General features: G+C 26.0%; 1 protein-coding gene across 2 annotated transcripts in view; it reads left to right on the top strand.

Annotated features, from left to right (window-relative positions):
• Positions 1-100: 100 nt before the first annotated feature.
• The window catches only part of Syt7 (Synaptotagmin 7), a 242,147-nt gene continuing 228,710 nt past the window's right edge, over positions 101-13,537 (top strand). Inside the window, exons 1-2 of one of the 2 annotated variants that reach the window (XM_089215141.1) lie at positions 101-227; positions 751-908. In XM_089215141.1, the coding sequence (XP_089071267.1) occupies positions 814-908 (95 nt within the window). In that variant the 5' untranslated portion in view covers positions 101-227; positions 751-813. The remainder of the gene's footprint in view (positions 228-750; positions 909-13,537) is intronic. The other variant, XM_089215145.1, reaches the window with a different exon arrangement.

The following is a 13,537-nucleotide window of genomic DNA, read 5'->3' as shown; positions in this document are numbered from 1 at the left end:
GAAGGGTGGTAGGTGCCGAGTATATGCCGCGCCCCCCCTCGAAAACGGGCGGACGAAAAACCACGCACACACACACCGCCGCATACACAAAAAGCGTGCTCGGAAACTTCGCGTCCTCAGTCTTTGTTTTGGTACGCTACTCCCACCATCACCTCTCCGCTGCGTAACTTTATACGATATTATAATATTCTTTCGTCGAGACCCGTATAGCGCTTTTAGCAACACACGTACGTATGTCATATAATATAATGTTACATTTTAATATAATAATTTACAATAATAAATAATAATAATAATAACTCACTGTTGTATCGGTCTACTGAAATCTCCGTCACCGTTGTTGGTATTCCGGACGTATTAGGTACACGTAATTAATTATAATTTTTTTTTTTTTCAATTATTCATAAAATTTATTTTCACAATATTTTAAAGACGATAAAAAATAAAAATTATTTTTATAAATAGATACTAATAATATTACAATTGCATTCGAATACATTTACGCCTCCCATTTAGTATTTTATTAGCAATTTTAAAAATTGATAAATAAACGAAAAAAAAAATTTTATCCATTTTCCTAGTTTATCGTGACATCTTTCAACCGTTTTTCACATACCCTCGGTATTAATATTATAGAAGGTAGCCGAAACATATATCGTCCGGAAGCCGGCCGGTCGAGTACATTTTTCGTAACCAAATACAATAAATTATCTTTATTATTATTATTGTTATTTTTATATTAAAATATAGTGAACGTTATTATACACGTTGCAAATTTCACCTCAGTAGCAGTGAAAAACGCTGGCCAGCGATATGAATAATAAAAGCCCCGCTAACTCGATTTTCGATGGTTTCAAAAATAATGCGATGTCCAAGTTGGGCGTCACAAAACTGCTCTCGCAAAGTTTGTAAGTGTCATACTATTTCTTAACATTTATTGTACACAACGATCTGCACACATTTTTTTATTGCACCGTTTCCGACGAAACATCTGAAAAAAAAATAAAGAAACGAAATATTGTAAAATAAGTGAAAAATAAAAAAATACACGTGTACCTATCATATCTTTGTACACGAATTAAATTATTTATTTGTTTTTTACATAATACTTACATATATACATATTATACATATTTTATTTGCTTGATAATGAATATTACTATATTATATTACAATTTTTCCACGTGCACGCTTTCGTTTAAGTTGTAAAATATATTGTTTTAATAATAATAATTACTGTTGTTGTACACATCGTTATCACCGCAAAATCTGAATACCCGGTGTAATGACTAAAAATTCATTTCTCTTGTGATGGAAACAACTAGTTTTCTAATGGAAAATTATCCCCTTCCCCCGACCATGCAGTTTTCCATTTTCCCCGACCTTCTAGCCGATGACAGCTATCTTATTGTTATAGGTAATGTCTGCAGTTTTGTATAAATTATGAATACACGATACATATTATACAGTTTTACCTACGCATTATTATATATAGTAACTCTGCAGACCGGAGGGGTAAATAGTGTGCGCGTATATATATATAAAAATAGTTTGTAATTCATTGGCAAAGACGTCTCTAATGTACACCGTGGTATTGTTGATTTGAATATGAACATCGATATCAGGGTTCGGGTTAACGACATGCCGTAAAGCAATAACTGTAATCGACATCGCAAGAGCGGACACGTTCGCGAGTAAAAAATCGTTTCGACAAATTTCGCGTGTATTTTATATTTTTTATACTTACGATATAATAATAATATGTGCAGCAATATTGTTCTATATTTTGTTGGTGAGTGTATCAAATATTGTTTTGTAATTTTTCGTAAACCTTTGAGTAGATGATGATCTGTTTTGTTGTTTTTAACCTATACTTACGTGTAAACAATTCTGCACATATAAATATATTATTTTCTATACCTATCAGATGTAAACAGTAGACACTGATTACTATTTCTGTATCTGTGAATTATAGTACTAAAAGAATCGTTTACTCACACATCTGGTACTGATCTCTAAAAAAAAACTAGGCATCGAAAAATAAATTAATTTCCATATTATTATTTTATGTATTTGATGAAGTTTGGTGTATCATGACTATTAGTGTTACTATTATAATATGATTCAGCTTAATTAATATAATATTATTACACTCGTAGCATTTACTGTTGCATAATTTAATAAAATAAAATTATAGTTTAAACAAATTGTTTAGACACTTGCGAAAACACACTAAACACACTAAACATAATAAATTGTATTTGTAAAACGCTTGCATACAATTACACTATTATTCATCAACTAAAACTGTATCGCCTATGATACACATCCAAAAGTATTTGATGATAAATATGGTTCCTAAGGCAAATCTTTGTAATTAGAATATTTTACATTATATTATTATATTATTTTTATAATAACGATGTTTTTATACTTTGGAGCACCTATAATCTGTAGTTCGAATAACTGACTAAATTTTACAGCTATTTAATATTTTGGTAACTTAATCAGATGTTATTATAAAATACATTTTCCAATAGTTATGAAAAATAATCATGTTCTTTTGTTTCGATTTCAATGATACGAAATAAGTCCGAATAAGTTTTACAAAATATATTACGGAAGGAATATAAAAAATTTATGCGTTTCGCTAAAAAGTACAATAGCTAAATTAATTATTAATCGGGTCGATAGAAAAATGAATTAATACGATAAAGAAATTATCACAATATCTTGATACCTGTTAAAAATGATGGCGATAAAATCTTTATGTAGGTATTAATAATAATAATATTATTGTCATTTGAAAGCTTATAATCCTGTTAATATTCTCTTAAACAGTTAATTTATCTCGTAAAAAAACGATACAATGTAATTTCATTTCATTAATCAGATAAGTCCATTAGGTATGTATTTTTTTTTTTGAATGTTCTATTCAAAATGTTAAAAATAATATTAATGATACGAGTCTTTACATAATGTATAATGCGTAAAAAATATGTAAAAATCTGATGTATTTTTATAGGGGATTCTGGAATGCATAATTTTAAACTTTATTTTATGTTAATTGAGTTCGTCAAAGTTAATAAAATATTAGTTCACTATACACGTTTTTTACAACATTACATATATATTATTAAACATTATGGCTAGACGCGCTGGTTTATAAACTTTAAAACAGTAAGGTTTTTGTTCGACAAATCGAAATCGTAAAATAAAGTTAAAGCAATACGCGTAAAGTAAACTTAAAATAAGAGACATTTTGTTGTAGAACCACGGTTTATCATTTTAAAACGTCGCCTAGTAAACAATAACAATATTCACTACATTTCCATTTAATTAATCAAACACTCAATACAAGGGAAATTAAAAATCAAAAATTAAAATATATATGTATTCAATTGTAACGACGACGAAGCGAGCAACATTTCAGAAATATGGTCACATATATGTCGGTGGGACAAATTAAGCCTTAGCACATTTATTATGATAATCCCGGATTAATAGTAATCGGAATGTGTGGGGGGAGGGAGATTAACCCGTCAACTAGTTAGTCCGCAAGAGTTTTATTAAAACGTTCGGCTCAAACAGAAAATAATAATAATAATAAACAAACATTTGAAAAAAAAATTACATGCGAAATGTTGCCAAAATTATGTAAAAATTCAACAGAAACCTACACAAATTATCATTCAAGTTTCTAGTGTTTTAGGATCACGTATGAACGAAATTAAAGCATCGGATGGTCTAGTCAGACTAGGTAGTCGAATGAATGATGACGATTCGTATAACATTAAAATTACTAAGGGAAGGTTAGGATCATATTTATTTAGTTTATTCGCCCTATTAAAAATACCTATATAAAAATATATAAAAATATCGTATTATTGTAGTCACTAAGATAATAAATACAATTTTAATTTTTCCATTCTCTTTTTGGAATAATTTTTACTTCCCAGATGGCTTATAAGCAATAAGCAATAAGAATTAATAATTATTTTTGTACATTTTCACTCAAAGTTATATCAAAATTAAAAAAAAATTCTTGTATTTTCTTGAATTTTTGTTGCTTTCAAAAGCAAATAGTGCCAAAACTCAAAAATATAATATGTAGGAAGGTGACACGTATTTTTGTATTCCAGACAAAATATAATTCTTAATTGATTTTTTTCTATTTTAGGTATTAGTATTAAAGGTCACAAAACAAAAATAAAAATAATTAATTTTTACGATATTATTGTCATAAATTTAATAAAAATTATAATTTCAAGATGTATCTAATAAAACAAATATTTAAAGTGATTGCGTATTTTTAGCACCGCAATTCGGGATTTTTTAGTTTCGTCAGTGAAAAATAAAATAAACTTTTATTTATACCACTGTTAGCCCACCCATCAAAAAAATTACCATTAATCTAAGCCACCCAAGCGCGTTACTCGGAATATTGAAACATTGTTTTATTACTCTGAAGGTTTAATATTCAATTTAAGATTAAAATATTTCATACATCATATTTTATATTATTATGTATTTTTGAACTATAATTACCGATACCGATCATCGATATGCCGTGTCGTAGATAATATTACACGATATTAAAATTATTATATAATGATATCCGTGAAGAAAAAATAAAGGTCGAGTAAAAAAAGGTCGGTAAAAGTATATAATATTTTTTATTATTATTGTTCGCTAATTAAACTTGAAAAGTTTATAATATTTTGGTCATTAGAATCGTGATAAAAACAATTTGTTTGATAGGGGCGCAGTGAAAAGAAAAAAACCTAACTGGAGTTTTTTCCATCCTCTAACACGTTCTCATCGTGTACCTAATAAGTAATAATAATAACCGTTATGATGAACAATACATTTTTATATCGATATCATAATTTATAATTAAAACAATTGTGTTAATTATAAAACTATGCCAGTAGGAGTAGGTACTTGATATTTGCGCAATTGTCGAACACAAATATAAAATAACAATAATAATATATACAATCTTGTAAATACTATTTTCCATAATGATCCTTCATAAAATCCAATTTTTATTATGTCTTCAATTTTCAATTTTACATATACAAGACATTTTTTTTCTTTTTTAATTATATTTTATCAGATATTCAATTTTTGTTCTTATTAAAGTTTGATTGGTTTGTTATGGGTTTTGTGTGTATTAATTCCACTCGGGAATACAATGCATTCACTACGACGTAGTTACATTGCATCAGCGTGAAAACCGCAAGTAAGTAATCATAATACAGTATAGTCGAAAACAAACATTATTTTTATACAAAAACAATGATAATTATTAACGATCTTTATAAAGCCAATATATAAGAATTTAGACATTTTGGGAGTACGCTTAAATGCTTAATTTACTTTTGAATAACACATAGTAAGTAGACAGCCTTAAAAGGTATCTAGTCCGATGATAAAACGCATTCTTCGTCGATATATTTTGAAAATTATAAAACTTAGCCTTTTTCTAACTAAACAACGTGATACTCTATGTTTATTTTATGTTTAAACTTTAATATCAAAGATTTTTGAACGTCCCCCAATTTCATAAAAAATGTTTATAATTTTATTTGATAGCAGAAAATACACGCTTATGCATAATTTAAAACGATTTGTATTTGTATCACAATAATAATATTGTTATCAAAAGAAAAACAATTAAATTAAAAATGATTTCGAACGATGGATATAATTTTTAAAAACGCTTTAATGCAAATCGATATTTTTATACAACTATCGAGTGTAAATAATTGTACCATTTCTATAGTAAAATATTATGTTTGTTCACTAAATTAAAAAAAAAAATAAATAAATAACGAAACGAAATCGATAATAATATATTGTACCTATTCAGCAACTAATTCAAATAAAATTATGGTATCGATGTGATTTAGTATTTCATTTTATTAATAAGAATAAAAGTTTATACTCATTATTATTATCATAACCCAATACATTTATTTTTTAGTTCTGAACTTTATGGGCTTGTCTCTGTCTCTATATTATTATGCTTCCGGCGAGAATTCCTCAAAGTTACACTATAGACACGAAGATTCAAATGGGGATGGGGTGCATCTACTCGTCAACATACATGTCGAACAATACAAGTTATGTTTTGTTTTCAAACGGCCACTCCTTCCAGTTATTACCTAAAACACATGATATTCTTCTTGAGCTAAATACACAATATTTATATAGGAATCTGATACCGATAAAGGGTGATTACCGTCTGTCGTCCAAGGGCACAATTATTTTCAAACGGTTTAATATGCACAAAGATAATTATTATGGACAGTTTTATACCCACCATATTAGAATATTAGATACGTCATGATGTGTTGTATATGTGATGTACAAGTAAGTCGAATAGTTACGACGTTCATAATAATAATATGTAATTAGACATAAAAATAATGTCTTATACTTGTAAATTTTATATATCTATAAAAGTTGTACCTATATTATTTGTATATAAAATAATTATGCAAACACTAATCAAACGTATACCTAATGAGTTTCACTAGAATTTTTATCCTAATGTAGTATTCAACTATCTCAGATGAAAATGAACTTATAATTGTTCCCGATTTTTGAATAATCATTAATGTTTCATTAAAGTATGCTATTTTGGTTGACGAATAGCGAAGCAATACGAATTACCAGAAACCCTTAGCTTCACCGGCGTCTCGTTTGTTTTTTCGTGATTTTGTAGGGCTTCTCAATCACGGTTTCAATTATTATCGAACCCCATATTTAATTAACGTTTTGTTTCAAATTGTGTATGATATTTTTAATTGATTGACATTTGTCTGATTTCAATGGCTTTATTTTATTTTTCAATTGAAGTATTTGGGTTTTGTGAAATCAATTAATAACTGAAAAATAAAAACAAAAGCTGCCGTTATATTATTATCATTATTGTATTCGTGTTTCGTGGTTGTAACGTCGTCATGATAAAGTGCCTTGGTATAAACATAAAATAATTATGAAGTATCAATTTATCAGTTATAATAAATAGGTATTTATATAATTTGATAAAGTTTATTTTATGATTATTTTCCATTTCTTTAATTCATTTAAATCCATCTTTATTTTCAACCGATTAAACAGACAGATTCAGTCATATAGTTTTATTATAGGTGATGCAATTGACTTGGTTTTAATACGAAAAATGAGAATATAAAATGTATAAATAGGTTATAAATATACCTATATGCTAATAAAATTCGAAACGGTATAGGTACATTTCAATGATAATAATTGCACTTCAAAATCACATGGTGTAATGTGGATAAAAAAATTATATCACTATACATATTATGTAATATATGATACACATACGAAAAGTGACCTTTTCACCTTTTAATCATAAGTGTTAATATCTATTGAGATTGTAGTGCAGTGTGATTTATCACATTACTTATACTATAATCAAATAATATTGGAAGTTTATACCTATATGTTACAACTACGATATTATATTTTATAACAAATATTATTATATAAAATGTACGATTGCTAAGAATATACTCGTTTAGAGACAAATATTAATTTCAACGAGTTTACATAAAATCAATTTTCTGGAGACTTAAATAAATTTTATTAATTTTCTTATCGATTTTTACATAATGTTATTATGATATTACGTTCATATCGTAGAAAATGTTAACACAATATTCATACAATTGAAATGTTAAACCTAGTAGCATACACACGTGTGACCCCTATGCCAGAATCGATATATTATTATTTAAATAATATATTAATATAGGTAGTAAAAAATGAATTATAATTTATATTAACAAGGTATATAATATTTAATCAATATATAGACGTTACATACTATTTTGTGGTTCATAAATTGAAAACGAAATGTCTACAAAAGTGTAATATATTGGAACATTGACATTTTATTATGATGCCAAACGCTGTTGAAGTCATAAAAAATTCTCAACTTGAGTAAACAGTAAAATATGTAAATACTAGACACTCTCGGTCACTGAAATTTTGTCCACTTTTGGAGAGTACAGCTTATAAAACATAGAAGTTTATTCCTAAAAGACACCTCTACTATTCAGAGGTGTCCATTAGGGATAGATTCACTGTATTTTATATAATATGTATAAATATTTTTATAACAATATCAGTTTTAGTAATTCTTTGAGATTTGAGCACCAACAGTCTTGAAATGCTTCAGCGAATCCCGGCGCTTATTATTGTTTCCTGACTGAAATATATAATATACGACTGTGAATAAATCATTTTACATAATATTTATAGTGTAATAAAATACGACTCAAATTCGATAATATATTTTTTCATCTACGAAGAATAATATGTGCCTAGTCGCCTAGTGCCTGCATCATACGTTAAAAATTAAAAGTATATTCGATATAATAGGTATTAGAAAAACAAAATGTATATGAATAAATTATCTCGAGAAAAAAACAGAAAAAACTAGGTATGCTGTTATTAATACATATTTAAGTTTAAAAATTTGATTTATAGTAATATAGCGTAATAAATCAAAATTGCTTCTTGCAGTTTCTGTTTCATCCAAAGATAGGTAGTAAACACACAGCATAAGAAAATAATACACTGTTCTCGTTTTATGTATAGCTTGATGATAATCACAAAAGCCATGACGTTTTTATGTTTACCTCAATATTATCCAAGCGGTCTTAAAACAATACAGCCAAATAACGATTTCGATTTATTGAAATAACAATAATATAAAATGTTATATAATTTATTGTGGTTATTATTTTGTCCAGTAATTATATATTATTATCAGAATAGTCATAATATTATACAAGTTGCATAATATTTTAGAATATAATGCTTTCCTACCACTCACCCCTTACGATATATTTATAAAACTTATTACGATAACTATAAACAATTGTATGAATATAAAATTATTTTATTTTCGCTCATTGATTATAATATCGCAGTGATTCCTGTAGTATAAAGTTCACTGAGTTGTAACTCTTGTCATGTTTTAATTTTGTACAGTGTTCAAAACATTATATTTCGGTTTCAATAAAATAAATAAATTTGTAATACCTTGTGTTCTGTGAAATAATTAACAGTTATTACATAAATCGTGGCTTATTGTAAAACGATATAACTTTAAATCCCGATTAGTTTTTCCACTGTTTTTTTTTTTACATTTTGCAAGAAACAAAACGCGTATAAAATATATACCTAGTCGTGTCTATGATATACCTGTTCAAAGAAAATAACGACTGTACTTACATAATATATTATATTATAGTAAATATATTATGTATATACATATAATATACTAGCATAGTATAATATTTAAGTATTTATATTTATTTACCCACGAAAACGGTTAAAATATCGTATACTTTTGTAGTTTTATACATAATATTCATCTCTCAGGTTAAGTTATCATATTTGAACTCCATATAGATTATTAATTTGTTTCACGAAGTTTTTCATTTTCAACAAAAATTAAACTTTTTAGACAAATAAAAATGTATTGAATGTTATTATGACGACACTACGTATCATTTAATTTTAATAGATAAAATTATATTTTTTTTATGTACATAAAAACACATTAAAACCCTCTTTTAAACAATATTTATATCAAATCACAATCGCGTGGTTTATATAACTCACATCATTTAATACATTTAAATCGGTTTTATGAAATTTTGAGTTGATAATACAAATAGTTTTATTATAATATATTATTATGATCCACTTTGAATCATCATATTTCAAATGCCATGATTTATAATTGCTATTAAATCTATAATGTTACTAATATTCCGTTATCTTGCGTGGATGAGGTGAGCGAGCCGAGACAACCAAGACTACATATTGTCATTATGTTATAACGACGATAATATTTTTAAAATGTTTTCAAAACATTTAAAAAAAAAAAAAAAATACATACGATAATTTTTTCTGAATGCTGTCTGGGGATCGACTAAATTGTTATTATACGCAGTGAAATCCCAAATCAAGTTCATTTTTATGTTAAGTATATTGTAGATAGACGGCTTAGGAATTGTTTTGATCTGGAAATGTCTTTTTTATCCAAATACCGAAGATTCCGAAACATTATTTACATATTCATACTTATAAATAATTTAATAATTATATCCGAAAAATTAATTTCAAATATTAAACGTATTCAACCTAAGTTGCATTTCAATACGAAAACATAAGTTTATTTAAATTAACGTAAAAAATCAATTATACGAGTATATGTATAGTATTTAAATCCAAATTATTGTTATTATAATTTCAAAAGTAAATTATATTTATGCAAAAATCTAATGGCATTGGCTCGGCACACGATCAAATTTTTTGACAATTTATATAATAACAATATATTATATATGGTTCTAGTTAGATGATTTGTAATATTTGAACACATTTTAGATACCTACAAAGTTTAAAGTACCAACTAGATGTAGTTTTTTTGAATCGTCGGCATAGTTTCAAAGATTTCCCAGAGGATTGTGTGAGTATCTTTTCATTCACGATGCTATACTTACGTTTCTAAGTGATTATTAAAAAAAAAAAAAATTAGAAAAAATAAAACAGGCATCAGAACTCCTATCACAATAACTCTTATTTTATTTTTATTTTGGAAATCGATAACTTGATTCACATTTTTTTATGAGTTTAATTTAATTAGATCATATAATAATACAATTGTTCGCAGAATGGAATGAAGCATGTATCATGGGACATCCACGCAACAAAAACAAACGACATCATAGTGTTCAATACAAAGACATCGTTTTAGCATGATTTGTATACAGTTAAAAAAGAAGCGTGTATTTGTTACACGTTTGTTTGAAACAAATAATCATTTTTAAATATTAAGCGCCGTCACGCTACATAAGTAAAAACTAAGTATTTACCTAGTTTTATTAATTTTCACAATTTTTAATTTTATTCCACCTATTATGTAAAAAAATATGATTATTTATACTCAATTTAAGAAGGTTCAATTTTTTTAGTTACAATTTAATACAACCTGTAGTAGCCTACTCAATAACGAGAAACTTTTTGCTCTTCCAACACAACAGAACTGCAGTAGAGAGGTTGAGTACTTTTCAAAGTTTATAGCAATAATTATATTGATTATTGTTTCATTTTAGTAATTTATATAATAAAACATCCTACTAGTTTATTTTAGCTATACACATTCACTAATATTAATATTTCCGTATTACAATATCATTATCATATGTTTTCTGTTGAATATTATAACAGTAAGTTAGCAAAATGATGATTTTTATGCACTTTTTATGACTATCTTGATAACAATCTTAACAATGAAATCTTTTGTTTATTATTTTTATTTAAACTCCGAGTACATAATAAAATGCAACCTCTCTAATTGACTTATTGTTGTACAATTGTATGACTTTTTTTCATAGCTATATACTATTTGTTGTTGATGTTATTAAAATTAATTTATAAACATCAACGTGATAGGAGACTATACATTAAAGTAATTTGTATTCTCTAAACGTTTTATTAGGTTTTATTTTTCCAAAAAATAATTGAATAGACACTTTTATGTATTGGTACAAATAAATTGTAGATAATATACATTGTAAAAAATATAAAAAATTTGTTGAAAATAAAAAACAAAATACACAGGTTTTTTAAAATTTAACCCAAACGATGAAATCTTATATTTAATTCTCAGAAAAGTTTCATTCCAATGTGTCAAAGGCTTATTCAGATTAACACGTTGTTGATAATGAATGCCATATTATATTATTACAAATAAACAATAATTTAATTTTAGGTGAATTCTAACTTTGAACAGTTATCATATTATTATCAGCTTTTTGGGCGAATAATAGCTGAAATGTATTACACGCCTAATTTCAACAACGATTATGTTGTTTCTTAATTAATGTATACTATTGAATACGAAAATGTTATAAAATCATCGGGAATTTTATACCATAAAAAAAATAATATTTTATTTTCAAAAATAGTCTAATACTATTTCATGTGTTTATTAAATATCAATAAGAATAAATAGTGAAACAATGTATTATAATAAAGATTAATATTATTATAGTTTTTGAACGTGCCAAAATAAATAAAAACCATGTACCTATATAATATATTATCATAGTTTTGAAAACATTTAAATTGCCTCTAAATATCCAATGTATTTAGTAGTTTTTTTTTTTTTTATCCCGAACGAAATATTAAATCGTGGCAATATATTGTTTGAAAAAATATTATTTCCATTGCATTATCACAATAAAGTAATATAGATTATTTCATAGTTTTTAGATATTTTTAATTTACCTAAATCAACAGTAAATTTCCAACAGCGTTTTGGAACTAGTCCAATACAAGGGACTATATTATAATGTGTAAAAGTTCCGACGTACATATTTATGCCATGACTGGAGTGATATACGATTATATAGTATTTATACAGAATCTTGTTTTTAGTATAATTTGTTAATTACGTTCGAGTGTTCTTTGCGTTGTTGCAGATGAATGATTTTAAATACTCAATAAAACTTAGGTGAAATTACACATTTTAAATAAACTTATAATGTATGTGAAAATAAGTTTATTTTCCATTGAGTAAATAATTTTTGTGTGAATCATAGTAGGTGGTGTGTTGTTCAGATATCATTACATACGCGTAATAAAATAACAGCTACCTAATCAATAATATTTATTTAATTTAAATATCATTTCGCGTGAAGAATAATACCATAATACCATTTACTAAACGCACATAATACTGTTGTCAATATTATCCCGCATAATACCACCGGATAATGTGATGTAAACCAATTATATTGAAACATCAGTCTAAAATAATTTTTCAAACTGAAATAATGGTATCATTGCACACGTGGTATCTATAACACATCGCTATTACGAAAAGATTTTTTTTTTTAAATTAATAAATAACTACGATGTCAACAATTTACTATTATTTATATGGATTAGCACGATTAAAAAATATTGTAATTTACACATGTGAGTGAAAGGTTAAAATATAATCGTAATTACATTACCAGATCAGCCAATATCAGAAAAATATAATTTTATATTAATATCATCCTAGAAAATAATGTTTTTATCAAGCCAACGCATAAGTTATTTGGTGTGAATGACGTTTAAAATACAATATAATTTAAATAATCAGTTAGAGAAAAAATAAAAAATAAAATACATACATTGTCTCAGTTTAACACTAAATAAAAATATATAATTAGTTTCATGTTAGATGTATAATAGTTCAAATATTTTTTTCAGGCTACGGATCTTTGATTATACATGATTTTATTTTAAAAGTTTTTATCGTTATATTATATTGTGTTTATAATTATATGACAATAAACCTATGTGGCATTTTGTCCATCATTAAAATATTATGTTTTATATTTATAAATATTCTTTTACGTGCGATCATATGATAGAATATTTTTTTAAATCATGAGTAGCAGAATATTTTTCGGAGTATTTTAATTTA

The sequence above is a fragment of the Diuraphis noxia genome, unplaced genomic scaffold (assembly GCF_037042655.1).
Source record: "Diuraphis noxia isolate RWA-SAM2 unplaced genomic scaffold, SU_Dnox_SAM2 contig0001, whole genome shotgun sequence".
Lineage (NCBI taxonomy): Eukaryota > Metazoa > Arthropoda > Insecta > Hemiptera > Aphididae > Diuraphis > Diuraphis noxia.
The sequence above is the reverse complement of the archived record's forward strand: the minus strand, read 5'-3'. Positions and strand labels throughout refer to the sequence as shown.